The 17,687-nt window shown below is 32.3% G+C and overlaps 1 protein-coding gene and 1 pseudogene across 1 annotated transcript; one reads left to right on the top strand and one right to left on the bottom strand.

The window, feature by feature from the left end:
* Positions 1 to 232: 232 nt before the first annotated feature.
* Positions 233 to 5,405, top strand: LOC132733300 (uncharacterized; the record flags this gene model as incomplete). Its single annotated transcript, XM_060719920.1, is given in 3 exon segments — positions 233 to 304; positions 802 to 874; positions 5,129 to 5,405. Coding segments are annotated over 3 exon segments (362 nt in total), but the record flags the coding sequence as incomplete, so codon positions are not given.
* LOC132733294 (nucleoplasmin-like protein ANO39) lies at positions 1,071 to 2,080 on the bottom strand (annotated as a pseudogene).
* Positions 5,406 to 17,687: the final 12,282 nt, after the last annotated feature.

A 17,687-nucleotide genomic window follows, 5' to 3' on the forward strand; every position in this document is an offset into this window, starting at 1 on the left:
TTGGGCCTTGGAATATCCAAAAGGAAACTAATTTGTGATGTTAATTTTCAAAATAAAGCACCAGCAATTAGAATAATTACAATTAAAGCATATTCTCAGTCATCAGAAAGCAAAGCATGGTAGAATAAACTCCATGTGTAATTAATACTCCCATCAAAAGACCTGTTTCTGGTAATATGCTCTTGAATTAACGCAGGCCACTTAAAAACTTCAACATTGTTTTCAGCAAATATACAAGACTTTGTTAGAATTGTAAACAACTGCAAGCACCTGAAGACATTGTCTCTACAGGAAATAGATCTAGGTAAGTCATTAGTTTTCTTTTATCTGTATCATAGCTGAGAGACCATTTCTTTGAAAGATGTGTTAAATGTGATAAATCTTATACCAGTTGCAATACAATAGGGTTATTATGGGAGAACCATGATCTGGGACTTCTATTTGACTTGACTGGACAAATAGATTAGGATCTCATGAGACGCGGTAGTGCCAAGTTACCACGCCTCGAGAGTGATTTGTTCTTGTAAACTACATGAGAGGCAAATACAAGTGTTTGATATACAGGTATAAGATAAAGGCATCTTTTCATTTTATGACCATAACTCATAGATAAAGTTGATACATAGCTGTGATGTTTGAAAATCTTTATGAAAATATATTTATGTTGACCAGCAAAGAAACTTTTCTAATAATAAGATATTTTGTAATAAATGTTTCTAAAAAGTCATTTAGGCATCTTTTTTGGAAATTTTTCCAGTGAAAAGAAGTGCCCTTAGCTCTGCATCAATTTTTATCTTACAGTTGAAGTGGGCAAAGATTTGCTGACGGTGATATTGACATCAGAGAATTCTTGTGTGAACAATCTTGACCTTAGGTAAGGTATATTTGTCCTGTGATGAGAAATCCTTGTTTTGTTTAAAAGTAGAGTAATCATGATGGAATTCTTGTTTCCAAGAAAGCTGCCATTTTTAAGTGTACATCAGTTAGAAATATTTATGCCCCAAGATGTCATGTTATTGTTTGCTATTGTATGAGCAGTAATTCCAAACTACTCTGTATGGAGAAAATAATATAACTTGTAACGATTATGAGCACGGAATGTTTGTTCGTACACTTTTCTTGTCAAAATTAGACACAACCTCTAGTTTATTTTTTTTTATTTTTTTTTTTTTTTGGAAATAAATGGTATTTTTATTAAACAAAATATCAAAACTGAAGTCTTTAGCACAAATTGTGATAAATAAAAATGGATTTAGCTCTGGTTTCCTTATAATGCTTGTCCAATTGTTTATCTCGAGTAAATGATGATTTGACTTTTTGCCCTTTTTAGTTGTTTTCTTGGCAGCTTTCTTGGGAGACACCTTAGTTGTTTTTGGTCCAGCTTTCTTTCCTTTTGTGTCCTTTGCTCCTTCATTTTTCTTCCCCTTTTCTGGACTTGATTCCTCATCTTCATCCATGTCATCTTCATCATCATCATCTTCATCATCATCTCATCATCATCCTCATCTTCCATACTGTCATCTGCACTTGACATGCTCTCATCCATCTTGCCTTTCTTTGATTTTTTATCACCTGCACCTCCAGCTTTCCTCTTTTTTGATTTCTTGGGGCTCATATCTTCCTCCGTAAGTTCAGACTCCATGGTATCTTCGAGAGCAGACTCATCTTGACTGTTCAACTCATCTGGGGGGAACTCAACTAACTGCTGTCCACCAAGAGAAATTGGACCTGAACCTTCGACCAATCTGAAAGTAGCTTTAACCTCATTGCCAAAACTTATATCTAAATTGCACATATCTGACTGGCCTAATGTTAATGATAGTAAAGGCTGTGATATATCAGTTTTGTCAAAGTTTTTGGTTTCTACTTGTACAAGATTTCTTTCTCCTTTAACTGCCGACGCTCCTAGCACATCATTTTTAAGGAATAAAGTGTGTACAAGGTAATCATTGTCCTCGTCCTCCTCCTCAAATGTCCAGGTGTATGTTGGTTTATCCTTGCTTAACTCCACACCCAAGAAGTATTCTTGTGCTGCCTCTACCATGTTTTCGAGCCGTTACTGTCACGTTCGTCCTACTCCTAAGCAAAAAAAAACAAACAAAAAAAAACCTCTAGTTTATTGCTGTCAAGTATATCTTTTTACCAATTCATACATATTTACTACTTACTTGTATATTGATTTTCAAATGCGTCAATAGTATAGTAATTTAATTTAATCGATTACAATTTTTTGAGTAATCACAGTAATCAGTAATCATAATTTTTTTCCTGTAATTTAATCATAATTTAATCAATTACATGACCAATTAATCAGTAATCACAATGATTACATGTTTTGATTAAAATACATGTTAAGCTAAAAAAATTGCTGAACAAACATACATATAAAGGTTAAAAAAGTACCAGTGTCAATGCCTACTAATTGTCTTAGGTAGTGTAGGTGAATTAAATACAGTCACCCAGGTCAGATTTGATGACACCTGTGTTTTAATAAGGTGATGAAATGATCACTGACAGATTGACCCAATACATAAATGATTGTCACAATTATACCACTTAAATTTAGCTGTGAAATTATAACAATGGCCTGGATAGGTATATTATCACTTATTGAGAAGAATTAACAGGTTCAGTAAAGAGCAAGTATAAGCTGCAATTACTGACAAAAGTGAGATATGGTTATATTTTCTGTTACATTTTGGTATTGTTAAGTCCATGTAGAAGCAAAAAGTATTCAGCATTGCTGGAAAAATCTTTACTCCTACGAGGTGCCTCCTGAAACCAAATACTTTTGAAAAAGTAATGAACATTAAATGTAATATGAGAATATAGCTTAGTAAATAGGAGGCAACACATGTACATATGTAGACTGAATTAATTACTGTAAAACTAAGCTGTTTTTTTTTGTACATTTGTTGTATTGAAATGTTCAATAAAACGATAGTGTTGAACCATTACATTTCTTAACTTATGTACATGTAATCAGTAATCATAAATGTAATCTGATTACTCCTGTCAGTAATCAGTAATTTAATCAATTACAATGTCAAAATGGAGTAATCAGTAATTTAATTTAATCAAGCATTTTGACAAATAATCATAATTTAATCAATTACAATTGTCAAGTAATCGCCCCATGTCTGGTCAATACTAATGAAATATCAATTATTTGGTAACTTTAACCCACTATCCTCTCCTGTTGACTTTACATATTGTTGACGTGTCCTGCCTAGCTCTCATGTTGACTTTACATAATGTTGACTTGTCCTACCTTGCTCTTGTGTTGACTTTACATATTGTTAACTTGTCCTGCTTTGCTCTTGTGTTGACTTTACATATTTTTTACTTGTTCTGTCTAGCTCTCATGTTGACATTACATATTGTTGACTTGTCCTGTCTTGCTCTCGTATTAACTTTACATATTGTTGACTTGTCCTGCTTTGCTCTTGTAATGACTACATATTGTTGACTTGTCCTGCCTTGCTCTTATGTTGACTTTACATATTGTTGACTTGTCCTGCCTTGCTCTTATGTTGACTTTACATATTGTTGACTTGTCCTTCCTTTTTCTTGTGTTGACTTTGCATATGGTTGACTTGTCCTGCCTTGCTTTTGTATTGACTTTACACATTATTGACTTGTTCTGCCTTGCTCTTGTGTTGACTTTACATAATGTTGACTTTTCCTGTCTTGCTCTTTTGTTGACTTTACATATTTTTGACTTGTCCCATCTTGCTTTTGTATTGGCTTTACATATTGTTGACTTGTTCTGCCTTACTCTCATGTTAACTTTACACATTATTGACTTGTCCTGCCTTGATATCATGTTGCCTTTACATATTGTTAACTTGGCCTGCCTTGCTCTCATATTGACTTTACATATTGTTGACTTGTTTCGCCTTGCTCTCATGTTGACTTTACATATAATAGACTTGTCCTGCCTTGATATCATATTGACTTTACATATTGTTGAATCCTCCTTCCTTTTTCTTGTGTTGAATTTACATATTGTTTTGACTTGTCCTGTATTGCTTTCGTATTAACTTTACATATTGTTTTGACTTGTCCTGCTTTGCTCTCGTAATGACTACATATTGTTGACTTGCCCTGCCTTTCTCTTGTGTTGACTTGACATATTATTTACTTGTTCTGCCTTGCTCTTGTATTGACTTTACATCTTTTGACTTCTTTTGCCTTGCTCTCATGTTGACTTTACATATAATTGACTTATCCTGCCTTTATATCATGTTGACTTTACATCTTTTGACTCGTTTTTTCTTTCTCTTGTGTTGACTTTACATATTGTTTTGACTTGTCCTACCTTGCTCTCTTATTGACTACATATTATTTACTTGTTATGCCTTGCTCTCATGTTGACTTTACATATTACTTATTTCTGGCCCACTTAGTGACTGATATCCCAAAAACTTAAAATGGACAGTTCTATAAATGGAACCTGGGTGCAGAGTCCATTAAAGAAGGTTAAAGGCATCTAAAATATTTGGACCTCTGTGCCTGTTTTCATATGTTGAACATTATATATATCCACAATCCTCATGGGATTTCTGCATAATTGTTAAATAACTGTTATCATCAAATGTCCTCCCACACAACTGCGACTTTTGTGATTGAATATTATATATTGCACTTTGTATATTGCACTTTCTTATTATTTCAACTGGTGAGTAAAAGTGGAATTATCTACTGTATAGAAGTCCTTTGACATTTCTCAGTTTTAATTAATTATTAATGGCGGAAAACCTGTAATTATTAATGGTGGAAAACCTGTTTTATTAACAAATTCAGTCACTTGTTTTGATTTAATGAAAAGTACTTTTTTAGTTATTGATTTTCGTTTCGTCATGAATACTTTAGCTCAATTACATGCTCGCCCATATGGCCTTTTTCCGATGAGGGAGGGTAAACAAACCCAAAGACATACAAGCTCAATTATCAGTAAGATATACAATGTACATGTAATTCATGGGAACATTGGTAGATTTTACCATGCAGTAATCAAGGACAACTGGTAATATCAAATTAGCACCCTTAATAATTTCAGCCTCAATTCAATTCAATACCGAAGGCTTTAAGATAAAATTACATTGATAAATATTTCCTATTGCAGGTTCTGCAGTATTCAAGGAGACGATATTGTTACGGCTGCCGAAACCGCTTTAGAGACCCGCTGCCGTACTCGTAAACTTCATATTCTTGATATGAGCATGAACAAAATAAACAGATTGCAGCAGACGACAATCAAAAGACTTTATAAATCATTGACAGATATTTTGATTGTTGATATACCAGATAGGCCGCAGATGGAGTTTGTTGCACAAATGTGAAATATGTCTAAAATAAAAATAAAATATACTGTAAAAATATAAATTGTTCTATTAAAATTACATTTGTATTTTTTTCTGTGGAAACTTTGAGGAACTTTGTAATTTTACAGTTAATCAAGCCAGGTGAGTTAATAACTTAATAAGTTTAAGTGACCTTGATTATTGAGGTCATTCTTTAGGTTGAAAATTAGCACTACACACCTCGTTCATCTGTCCTTTTCCTGACTTTTCCATATTTTCTTTACTTGTAAACAACATCTCCTATATCACTTGATGAATTTTATCTAATTCATAGGAATGATCCTTAGATGTCTTTCTTCAAAAGTTATGGTAGATAAATGGTTCCAGTCTTATGCATAAGTATGTCATAGGAGCAAAGAAAGACTTTGTGTATAAATTCTTCTTTTCAAAAAACCACAATGCCCATAGCTTAGATATTTGGCATGTACCATCACCATATGGTCCTCTAAAATGTAAAATATATCATCTCCCTGTGGTCATAATTGACCCTGCCCTGATAGTAATTTACTTTATAAAGACTTATTTATGAAAACAGTTTTCTTACCTGGAACTACAATGCCCAGAGTAATATTTTCAGGGTATATATGGTGCATATTGCATTGATTTCATAAAGCAGTATAATTAGGAACATTAAAACATTGTCACATGCAAATGTATTTTTTATCCCTTATATGATGTCAATGTATGCTTCTTTCTTCTGAATGCACCCAACTTGCATAACCTGAAAAAAAGCTACGTCTGTTGCAGCCGTGAGAAAGTGAGAATTGCAGGTTAAAGTTTTCTATTAGACTATGAAATTTAAAGAATCACAAAGCACCGCTTTAAACAATAATCAATACATTATCACAAAGGACAAGAAATGCATAACAACACTGTGTTAGAAGAAGCAAAGCATTTTTATCTTACCTTTCGCAGAGTCTGTATACTAGTGGTATATTTATATAATTTATTATCTTTATAGTCTAATCTATTCATGTTCACATATATTTAACACAAATATAAAAAAAAAAACAATCATGAAACGAGAATCACAAGAGAGTGCAGATCATGGAATTACTAAAAAATGATTAAAGGGGAACAACTTTGAAGCCAATATAAAAGCAGACTGTACTGTACTCCAGATTTATCTTCCTTAATAAAATCATGCGACATTAAATTCTTTGTTCAGATTGAAGCCCGTATTGTTTTCATATTTTGAACTATACATAGTAGTAGATTTTGTTTTATCATACAGACATTTACAATACTATCTAACAGAATACTCACTGTGAAAAAAACCGTTTTATGAACTGTTTGGACGTTGCAAATAATATTTTATTCATTTGATGTAGATTAATTGTGTACATAGAGTTCAGTGTAAGATCGGAATATATTTCACCGAGTGAGCACCAAAAGGTATATTTCACGAATGGCTGTGCCACTCGTGAAATTGATCTATGAACTTTTGGTGTTCACGAGGTGAAATCTATTTCGGTCTTACATTAAACTAAACAAATTTCCTTTTTTATTATATGCAAAGAAACGTTGTAAACAGACATTTTAACCTAGTACTAAATGAAAAGGGCGTCCAATAATAATTCAATATGACGTCATTTACGGCGTCACGTCATTAAGTTGGTTTCCAGTACTGTGAACGCTTGTATTTCACTGAAACAACGTAACGGGCTCAAATATCAAAACAGTGAAATTATCAAAATGACAATTTCACTGTTTAAAACTGTGAAATTATCAGTCTTTTATTTCACTGATATATTTCTATAAACCACCGAAAAGCATGTAATAAAGAAATATGATATTAATGCTGACGGTACCTTCCTTGAGTGAGTGGTAATGATCGCTGACTTTAAACCACTTGCCTGTCAAGTGCTACTATTGGTTCGAAGCTCGAAAAGAGATTTTAAATACTAGAATGTGAGAACGTTACCCAGCTTGGTTATGGAAGGCGCTGATTATGATATGCCCATTTTTGCTTTATATTATGCATAATGGGGCGTCTGAGACTTTAAAACCAACCAAAAAAAACAAAAGCCGTATATGATCAATACAGTCTCGACAAGAAAACGACGCCGCTTGTCATTGAATGTCGTGGAATTGTAACATTGAAGTTTTCATGAAAACCAACGTATGAAGGAACACATCTGTGGATGTGTTTTATATTGGTTATATAACACCATGATATAATTAGCTGTTGAGTTCTGTTTAGGCGGTGCTAGCGTGCGTCAACAGTACCACTTTGGTCCATGAACAAGCTCAATCTAAATGAGCAGTATTTGTAATTCTGTAGTTTCCATTTTATCTATCTTATTGCCGGTTTTGAAACATCATCAAACTTTATAAGTCTAAATTAAATGTTATGACTATGTTTTCACTTTTTTATTTATTTGAAGAATTACAAATAAAAACATAAGTCATACAGTCTATTGAGAAGATGTAATAAAATGTACTTTTTGATATCATTTTTCAGAATTATATAAAAGTTGCTTTAATGCATAAAATAACTTGAACTAAAAATAATACGTAAGTCTGCGAATGACGCTTTCAATGAATTTAGCATTGTATATAAAACATACTTTTTATATGCCCGAAAAAATTTCGGCATATTATGTTATACCCCCTGGCGTCCGTCCGTCTGTCTGTCCGTCCGTCCGTTAGCAATTTGGTTTCCGGAGCATAACTTAAGTTCCATTTGGCCCACAGTGTTCAAACTATATAGGATGATTGTCCATATTGGGTAGAAGACCCCTATTGATTTTGGGGTCACAAGGTCAAAGGTCAAGGTCACTATTACTTTAAAACTAAAAACAGTTTCCGGAGCATAATTAAAGTTCCATTTGGCCCACAATATTCAAACTTCATAGGATGATTGTCCATATTGGGTAGAAGACCCCTATTAATTTTGGGGTCACAAGGTCAAAGGTCAAGGTCACTATTACTGTAAAACTGAAAACAGTTTCCAGAACATAACTTAATTTCTATTTGGCCCATAGTGTTCAAACTTCATAGGATGATTATCCATATTGGGTAGAACACCCCTATTGATTTTGGGGTCATAAGGTCAAAGTTCAAGGTTGCTATTACCTCAAAACTGAAAACAGTTTCCAGAGCAAAACTTATGTTCCATTTGGCTACAATATTCAAACTTTAAAGGAGGATTGCTATTTGAAGGAGGTAATACTTTATTTAATTTATGTAATATCTTACAAATGCTTCATCCTTACTTAAAAAAACACTTTCGGGCATATAATGCTCCGCCTAGCGGTGCTCTTGTTCTTTAGATGTGGGACAAAGATATTGTTTCTTGGAATGTAAGCAAGTTTCAAGTTTGTATTGATATCTTAAGGCCCAACTGCGCATGCGTTATCAGAATCACATGACAAGTTAAAACGCACGAATGTGAAAATTGTACTTTTACCTTTTTATCAGAAACAGTCTTATAAATAATTAACTTTTTGCAAAACAGGCTACTGTATTATTAAACAAGAGCTGTCGGTAGGACAGCACACTCGACTATTCTAAGTGCTTGATAGTAAAAGAGCCTTGATAATGTTAAATTTTCTAAGTTCACAAAAGGGCTAATCTTTTTTTATAAATTCATGTTATAGGCCTTAGAGAGAGTCTAATTATACAGTATTGGCTTGACTATTCGTAAGGTTATGTCACAAGGGTGTTATATTGAGTATAATAATACTAATTACCTATGAATACATAAAATTGACAGAAAAGGTACAAAGGCTTGTTATTAGGATGTTTTATCAAGTAAATCACTGCTTTATTATTATGAATGCATAAAATTGTCTCAAAAAAAGGCACAAAACCTTCAGTAGTTATGGAGATAACAGCTTACAAGCAAAACTTTACCCTGAATTTCTAAGTTGAAAAGGGGGAGAAAAATCAGCCTAAATGCAAGATAGAATTATGGATCTTTGTCAGTGACCTACAATTATGACCCTAAATGCATATGTGAAGTTTTAAATAAATATCTTTAATAGTTATTGAGATATGTAAAACTTGCATGTAAACATTAACCAAGAGACTAAGTAGAAAAGGGGATATGAATCAGCCTTAATGCAAGATAGAGTTATGGAACTTATGGTCAGTGACTTACAATTATGACCCTCAAACTATGACCCTAAGTACGTGTGTAAAGTTTCAAGTAAATATCTTTGAAGACCTTTAAGCTTTAATTAACCTAAATTTCAAAGGGGCAAATAATTCTGCAAATATTGCAGGCAGAGTTATGCAATTTTGCAAACTGATTTACATTGTTACTATAAAAAAGTATTGTAAATTTCAATTGAATATCTCAAGCAATAATTGAGATATTTGACTTTACAACAAAACTTTAACCAAAATTTCTAAGTTTTAAAGGGGCCTAATTCTGCCAATATTGCAGGTAGAGTAATCCAACTTGTCAATCTGATGTACCTTGTTACTATAAATAAGTATTGTAAGTTTCAATTGAATATCTCGAGCAATAATTGAGATATTTGACTTTACAAAAAAACCTTTAACCAACGCGGACGCCGACGCCGGGGCGACTACAATAGCTCTCATATTCTTCGAATAGTCGAGCTAATAAGTTAAAAATAAATATTTATAAATTACATTTATAAAATATTTGGAACCTTGAAAAGGCGACATATAGGGATTACTTTTGTCGGCGTCGTTGTCGGTGTCGGCGTCCCCTAAAGCTTGTCCGGAGCATAACTCAGTCACTATAAGTCTGATTGATCTCATTTAGAAGAAGTGCAGTGCACAAGAACCAGTACTCTGCACTTCCTAATTTTTGAGTTATTGCCCTTTGTTAATTTTCACACTTTTTGTCCGGGCCATTTCTCCTAATGTATAAAAGCCATGGACTTGAAACTTCATAGGATGATAAATCTCATTAAGAAGAAGTGCAGTGCACAAGAACCAGTACTCTGCACTTCCTAATTTTTGAGTTATTGCCCTTTGTTAATTTTCATACTTTATTTTCGTCCGGGCCATTTCTCTTCAACTATAAAAGCTATGGACTTGAAACTTCATAGGATGATAGATCTCATTAAGAAGAAGTGCAGTGCACAAGAACTGGTACTCTGCACTTCCTAATTTTTGAGTTATTGCCCTTTGTTAATTTTCATACTTTATTTTTGTCTGGGCCATTTCTCCGAAAGTATAAAAGCTATGGACTTGAAACTTCATAGGATGATAGATCTCATTAAGAAGAAGTGCAGTGCACAAGAACCGGTACTCTGCATTTCTTATTTTGGAGTTATTACCCTTTAATAATTTTCATACTTTATTTTTGTCCAGGCCATTTCTCATAAATTATAAAAGCTATGGACTTGAAACTTCATAGGATGATATATCTTATTGATAAGAAGTGCAGGCAGTGCAAAGAAACTGCTGCTCTTGACTTCTTATTTTTTGAGTTATTGCCCTTTGTTAATTTTCTTGTCCTGGCCATTTCTCCTAAACTATAGGGTTCACAAGGCGACACATCCTACTTGCGGAGTTCTAGTTCAACATTGTGTTTTTGGTAACTTGAAACTTTGTTCTGAAAACAACCACAAAAAACCCGGCATTTAACAGTTACAGATGCTCGATACTGACTATATTTTAGATAAGTTAACCTAACAATGCCTGTTAAACACATTTTTAATATGTACACCTAATGCAATATAGTTATAGAAATAATAAAATGAAATATTTTAAAATATTTATTATACAAATGGTTATTATAATGAAAAAAGACTTATTCGATAAAATATAAAATTAAGGTAAGCTCTTTCATATGAAGTGTTAGCAATATGAACAACATTGAATTTCGACAGCTATGCATTTAGTTAAAAATTGTACTTAAAAATCGTTATTTCTACTTTAGGATCATAATTTCTGTCAAGCGTCCAGACCTGTAATGAGTTAGACATCAGACAAACAAGATCGTTCAGCTATATAGAACTCCAGGAATTTAAAACGCTTTGTATTTTTTTAAAGTTGTTAGTGTCCCATCCCCTTCCAAACGATTTCTTTTGTTCTTCAGACCGCAACAATTAGTTAAGATATATAGATGTGGAGGAAGAGGGATGAGGTTCTACATGATTAGGGATTCAGATATACGCCCTAGAAATGTGCTTGTCATGGAACTTGATTTTGAAAAAAAAAATCTAAATTTCATACAAAGTTCTAAACATTTTATTTCATCATAGAATAACTGCAGATCGTGCTTGCTTGATCAATAATAAGATTCGAAAAGAATTTAAAAAAAATAATTATATAACTTTTTCTATATTCAAATGTACTATTGTAGTAATACAAAAAATATCGTCGTCCTGAAAGTATGAATTTATTTTCCTGAAAGTATGGATTTATTTATCATGCATAACACGTGACAGCTGTAAAAAGTTGGCCCGTACTTTTCTTAAGTGTTGTTATTTTGTCTGGTCATTCTGGATCATATTGACTCTACTCATGAAGTGTTGAAGATGCACCTTTCCATTATCAATAATAAACAAATTCATTTAAACCGAGTCTACAATGTTCATTTCATTGACGTTTGCATTTCACCCTAAGCATTTCTCATTTTCATGGTTTTTGTTTAAAATATTCAGCTGTTTGGTATATAAAACTAATAAATAAAAGCGGATTGCAGTAAATGTTATTTTCTCGAGATACTAGTATATGCTTATATCAGAAATGGATGTAAATTACTTTGTTATATTTTCTTCTTTTCCTGTCAAAACAATCAAGAAGACGTAGTCAATTGAATGGATTTAACAATTAGATGATATTCTTTTCTAAATAAAGTTTAATTAATTCACATTTGTTTTTTTAAGTATTGCAATATTAAAACTTTTAAATGTTCGAAAACAAAATATGCAACTCTAATCTAATAAAACTTTTGTCAAATTTGTGTTTATACGTAAGATATATCTATAATTCTGTTGGTAAATTCTGCAGGTACTGGCATGATTAATTTAATTCATTTGATTGGTTATTTTGTTCAGGGTCTTTCTATTTGAAAGACCCTGATTTGTAGTCAGCTGATAAATGTCATGTTCTGTTAAGATACACTAGATCTTTACCAGTCTTTGAACAAGATAAATTTCATTATTGTCAAATCAGAAATAACTTATGATATCAATCTAAACACAGCTTAATGCATGTGCATTTAGATTTCTATGTCAATACTGGCTATTATTAAACTGACAATTGTACTTTACTTTACACTTCATAATATGCTAAATAGCGTTTCTTTGAAACACTTACTTACGTTGGAGAGGCCCTCCTAATATTAAACAAGTACCTCTTATTTTTATGAAATGATTACTTTCTAACCGTGAACTTTTGACTTTCGACAGAATCTTTGCACAAAAAAGTTCCTCCTCTGCTTTGATTTCATTTGTCAGAAACTGATCTAATCAAATGTGAAGGTTCTCGAAAATACTGAAAATTCGTGTTTGTTTATGTATGGTAACATATTCTAAGAATGGGAATGACTTTTTTGTTCATAACACTTATTGTCTGCCCTTTAATGTTATCTCTTAAATTCATGGTGACAAATTAAAAATATGATCATCTCATAAAGATTAAAAATAGGAACATCTCATAAATGTGCAAAAAAATCCTTCCAATACATATGACAATGAAAATAAACAATAAATAAAGATAAATATTAAATTATTTTTGAATAGTAAGCTCTTTGGCGGGAATAAATACTTCTTAATCTGAATAATTAATGTGACAATCAGACAACAACTCAGTCATTAATTGCATTTCTATAAAACTACTCCTAAACTATTCCTTAATTTGTTTACTTTTAAAAACGACATATCTTTAAATGCATAATCAAATATTCAACGAGAAGCCAATTCCATATTTTTCCAATCTCCAAGCAGACAGTAATACATGTATTATAAATTCCTAATATGAAAGTAAATATTGTTGTCAATACCTTAAGGCAAACATAATAGTATTAATGTAAATGTATTGAGTTTTTCAATTAAAACATCCCATTCAAAAGATTCAAAAGTATCATGTGGGGGGTTGAAAAAAATGATGTCGCGTCAAAGCTTACTTTTCCTTAAATATTAAACCAGCGCCTGCCCTTTTTAAAGAAGTAAAAAAATCGATTCTAAGGCATAAGGTGCCTTTTAAATGTTGTATGAAAACAAGATCAACAAGGAATTCAAAGACCGCATCCCCCAACACAGGACCACCGGCAAGGAGCCCAGCGGAACGCCACACAGGAAACGGTACATGGGCAATATACATTTAAATGACACTCATACACCTTAATTTTTTGTACTTATGAAGCAATAAGTGTGATTACGTCCTATAATATTATGAAAAAAAGACTGAAAAATGAAACTAATGACGCGTTAAAGAGATTTTCATTTTCACTGTAAAAACAACATTTTTTTCACCAGAGATGTTCACCTAAGTTAATTTTACACTTCCGTCAAAATTGTATGCTAACAAATCTCTAGCGTCTAGCTCGTTATCTTGTTAAATCAGGTCTGCCATAGAAGTCATATCGCCTAAAAGCAAAAGGGATTTTGCTTTTAACAAAGAAACTATAGTTTATAATCGTCTACAAAAATAAGAGGACCTGCATTAATGAACCTGCATATCAAAAATTGTATAAAAAAGCAAATAGCTCATCCAATGCTTTCAAACTACTCTAGCCATGGGATGATGATTTTCGGCTGGACGAATTTCAAAATACATTTTGTAGTTAGACAAAAAAGAAGAAACACAAAATTATCAATCAGGTATTAATAATTTGAAAGATACCAAAACAAATATTTAAACGACAAGAATAGAACATTTTCCAATTGTATGACTAATAATGTTAGATGTATTACACTTCAAACAGCCGTTGTTTTTCTTAGAATAGTTTTCTTGCATGCAAGTCTAGGTATTGCTTGATTCTGAGAAGTAGGTATAACTGAGAGTTGCTTTTTTAAGTATCATTTCTATTTGGATTTTCCATTTTAGTTAAAAAGTACTAATTCAAAAGTACACAGTCATGTGCGTTTGTGAAAAGGCAACTTCCGGTATAATGTTAATAAAAGGACACGATCGAAGCTATTTCAACCACGCTTACACTAGTTGTAATAAGCGAAAGATTTGCATATTTTCGTCAGAGATCGGTTGAGAAGAAGACCAATCAGAATGGTAAGTTATTTTTTCTTAAAATTCTGAATAAATAAAAGATATTAAATTAAATTAATACAAAGTATAATTACAGTTATTCTTGTACTAATTACTTCCATTTATTATATAACTACAGATAAAGTTACAAAGACGTTTTGACTTAGACAACGTATGAACCTTTTCAATAGGACAAAAGTTATACATTACTCTCGAACTCGTTCCTGGAACAAACTATAGTACTGAGCAATGTGTGTAAAATTTCTTGCCCTACAAAACAACGGCTTCGATAAGACGAATTAACAGTATAAAAAGCAAATCTTCTGAAATATTTAAATACATGAAGTTTATTTAGTATTTAAGAAAACAGATGAAACATTTTTTGCTGTTTGGAAAAAAACTTTAACTTTATATAATATTATTTAAATTTTGTCATTTTTATGAATAAGATTATAGAAGAAAGAAATAGAGAAGTGATGCTTTATCTGTTGTCTCAATGTTTACTTTCTTGCAATAGATTCGACTGTATATAAATGTTTGGTGACCGTTGTATCTTTATTTGCCTTCTGTCTATATGTATATATCAAGGTAAAGTCAATAACACTTCTTCGTTTATTTATATTAAAGTCGAACATAAATCACATCTGTAAAATTTGAAGAAAATCATCTGTTAAGATACCATTTTTAGCTCACCTGTCACAAAGTGACAGGGTGAGCTTTTGTGATCGCTTTTCGTCCGGCGTCCGTCCGGTGTCCGTCCGTCCGTCGTCCGTTAACTTTTACTTTAAACGACACCTCCTCATAAACCGCAAAGCCAATTCCATCCAAACTTCACAAGAATGTTCCTTTGGTAGTCAACTTTAAAAATTGTTCAAAGAATTTAATTCTAAGCAGAACTCTGGTTGCCATGGCAACCGAAGAAGAAACTTAAAATATCTTCTTTTAGAAAACCGAAAGAGCTAGAGCTTAATATTTGGCATGAAACATCATCTAGTTAGTGTCTACCTAGTTTGTTCAAATGAATGCCCTGGGGTCAAAACTGGCCCCGCCCCGGGGGTCATTGATTTTCCTTATTTGCCTTATAGTAAAAACTTAAAAAATCTTCTTTTAAAAGGCCCAAATAGTTGGGCTTAGATATTAAGAATGAAACATCTTCTAGTGAGTGTCTACCAAGTTTGTTCAAATAAAAGCCCTAGGGTCAAAATTGGCCCCACACCAGGGGGTCATTGTTTTTCCATTTATGTATATAGTAAAAACTTAAAAAATCTTCTTTAAAAAAACCTATGAGTTAGAGCTAAGATATTTAGCATGAAACATCTTCTAGTGGGTGTCTACCATTTTTGTTCAAATAAGGGCCCTGCGGTTAAAATTGGCCCGCCCCGGGGATCATTGATTTTCCGTATATGTATATAGTAAAAACTTAAAAAATCTTCTTTTAAAAAACTCAAAGAGCTAGAGTTTAGATATTAAGCATAAACTATCTTCTTGTGAGTGACTACCAAGTTTGTTCAAATAAAAGCCCTGTGGACAAAATTTTTCCCTATATGTGTATAGTAAAAGCTTAAAAATCTTCTTACAGCTAGAGCTTAGATATTTATCATGAAACAGTTTCAAATGGGTGTCTACCAAGTTTGTTCAAATAAAAGCCCCTGTGTTAAAATTTGCCCCGCCCCGGGGGCCTATATACAGGTGAGCGATTTCAGGGCCATTATGGCCCTCTTGTTTCTGTTACACGTACTTTTCTGTTTCAGAATGTTAAAATCGTCATAATTTTGCTTGCTTGCCTTTGGTATGCCGATGCCTGTAATACAAGTTCTAATAGTGACAAAAGTTCTAAAAGTAATTGTTCAGGAAATTCCAGCTGTAATCACTATCACAACAGAACTGAGAGACAAGTTGTGGCCACTGAAAAAGGACAAGGAGCAATCGTTCAATTGGTAACATTTCAATTATATATTATCTGTAATCCGTCTTAGAGTGTTTTTGTATCATTGTTAATGTTTTGAATAAGACGTAATTCTTATTTCATATTTAACATGTTCATCAAGTGGTCATTTATTTATCTTACGAGCGTTGAAAATATAGGTACGAATTACAAATGAGTAGGAAAATGGTAGTTAATTGATTCTTATATTATACTAGTAATTGCCTTAAATCAAATTTCAAAACTGTTCTAAGCAACCCACCTTACTTTTACCTTTTGCAATCAATTTTGTTTGAAATAACCTTTTACAAGTGCAATGCTTTATGGTATATTATTTTTCTCTCTCTGCAGGTTGGGTCCAAATACACCGTCAAGCTACCAGAAAACCCATGCAGTTTCAATACGTACGATGTCGACCATGATGGCAAAATAAGCCAGGGAGAACTGTTTGGTGTTCTTTGTGTCGACATGGTACCAGAATCTGTGTTGAAGGATTTTGATGCTATGACAGGTTTAAGGATGTTCTGATTGCTTAAGATATATGGACATATTCATTAAGGATATGTTAAAGGTATTGTGTACAAATTTGCTAAAAAATGCATTAAAAAATAAAGAAGTTATAGCAAAAGTCCACGTAATTCTGGGACACCCCTCGTATATATATAATAAAACATGAAACTTTGTGACAAGTAATTGAAAATGAATTCCAACAATATTCTTTTTAGTTAAATAGTAAATACACACTGTTATACATATTGTTGTTATATTCTATCACTAATACAATATGTCTTACTAAAGATCCTGCTAAACGGGATATGAGAAATTTGTATAATTCGTGTTTCTTATCAAAACTTTTTAAAACCGATTGACTTTTGCCTTTTATTGTAATAGTTCTTGCAGAAGTTTTTTTTTCATTTTTTTAAAACTTTTTATTTAACATGAAACAAAATGTTTGTGTCGTTTCAAGTTTGTTTATATATGGTCAATATAAGTGATCATGAAGGGGTAAATATTATGACATAATAAAATTTATTATAACCAAACTATGAACATTATAAAAAATTATTTGTATTTATGTTGCATTTTATTTACAGATATTATTGCCATGGTGTCTCACATCATTCCTCAATGTAACCGCTCTTAATAGGATTTATCAAACATACCGGGTATACATATTGTTCTATTCCTTATTGAAATTTCTTGTTGATGTCTCCATGAAAAATAACTATGTACAATTTTGATCTCTCACTTAAAATGGT

This window comes from Ruditapes philippinarum, unplaced genomic scaffold (assembly GCF_026571515.1).
Source record: "Ruditapes philippinarum isolate M1 unplaced genomic scaffold, ASM2657151v2 ctg1559_1_1_1_1, whole genome shotgun sequence".
Lineage (NCBI taxonomy): Eukaryota > Metazoa > Mollusca > Bivalvia > Venerida > Veneridae > Ruditapes > Ruditapes philippinarum.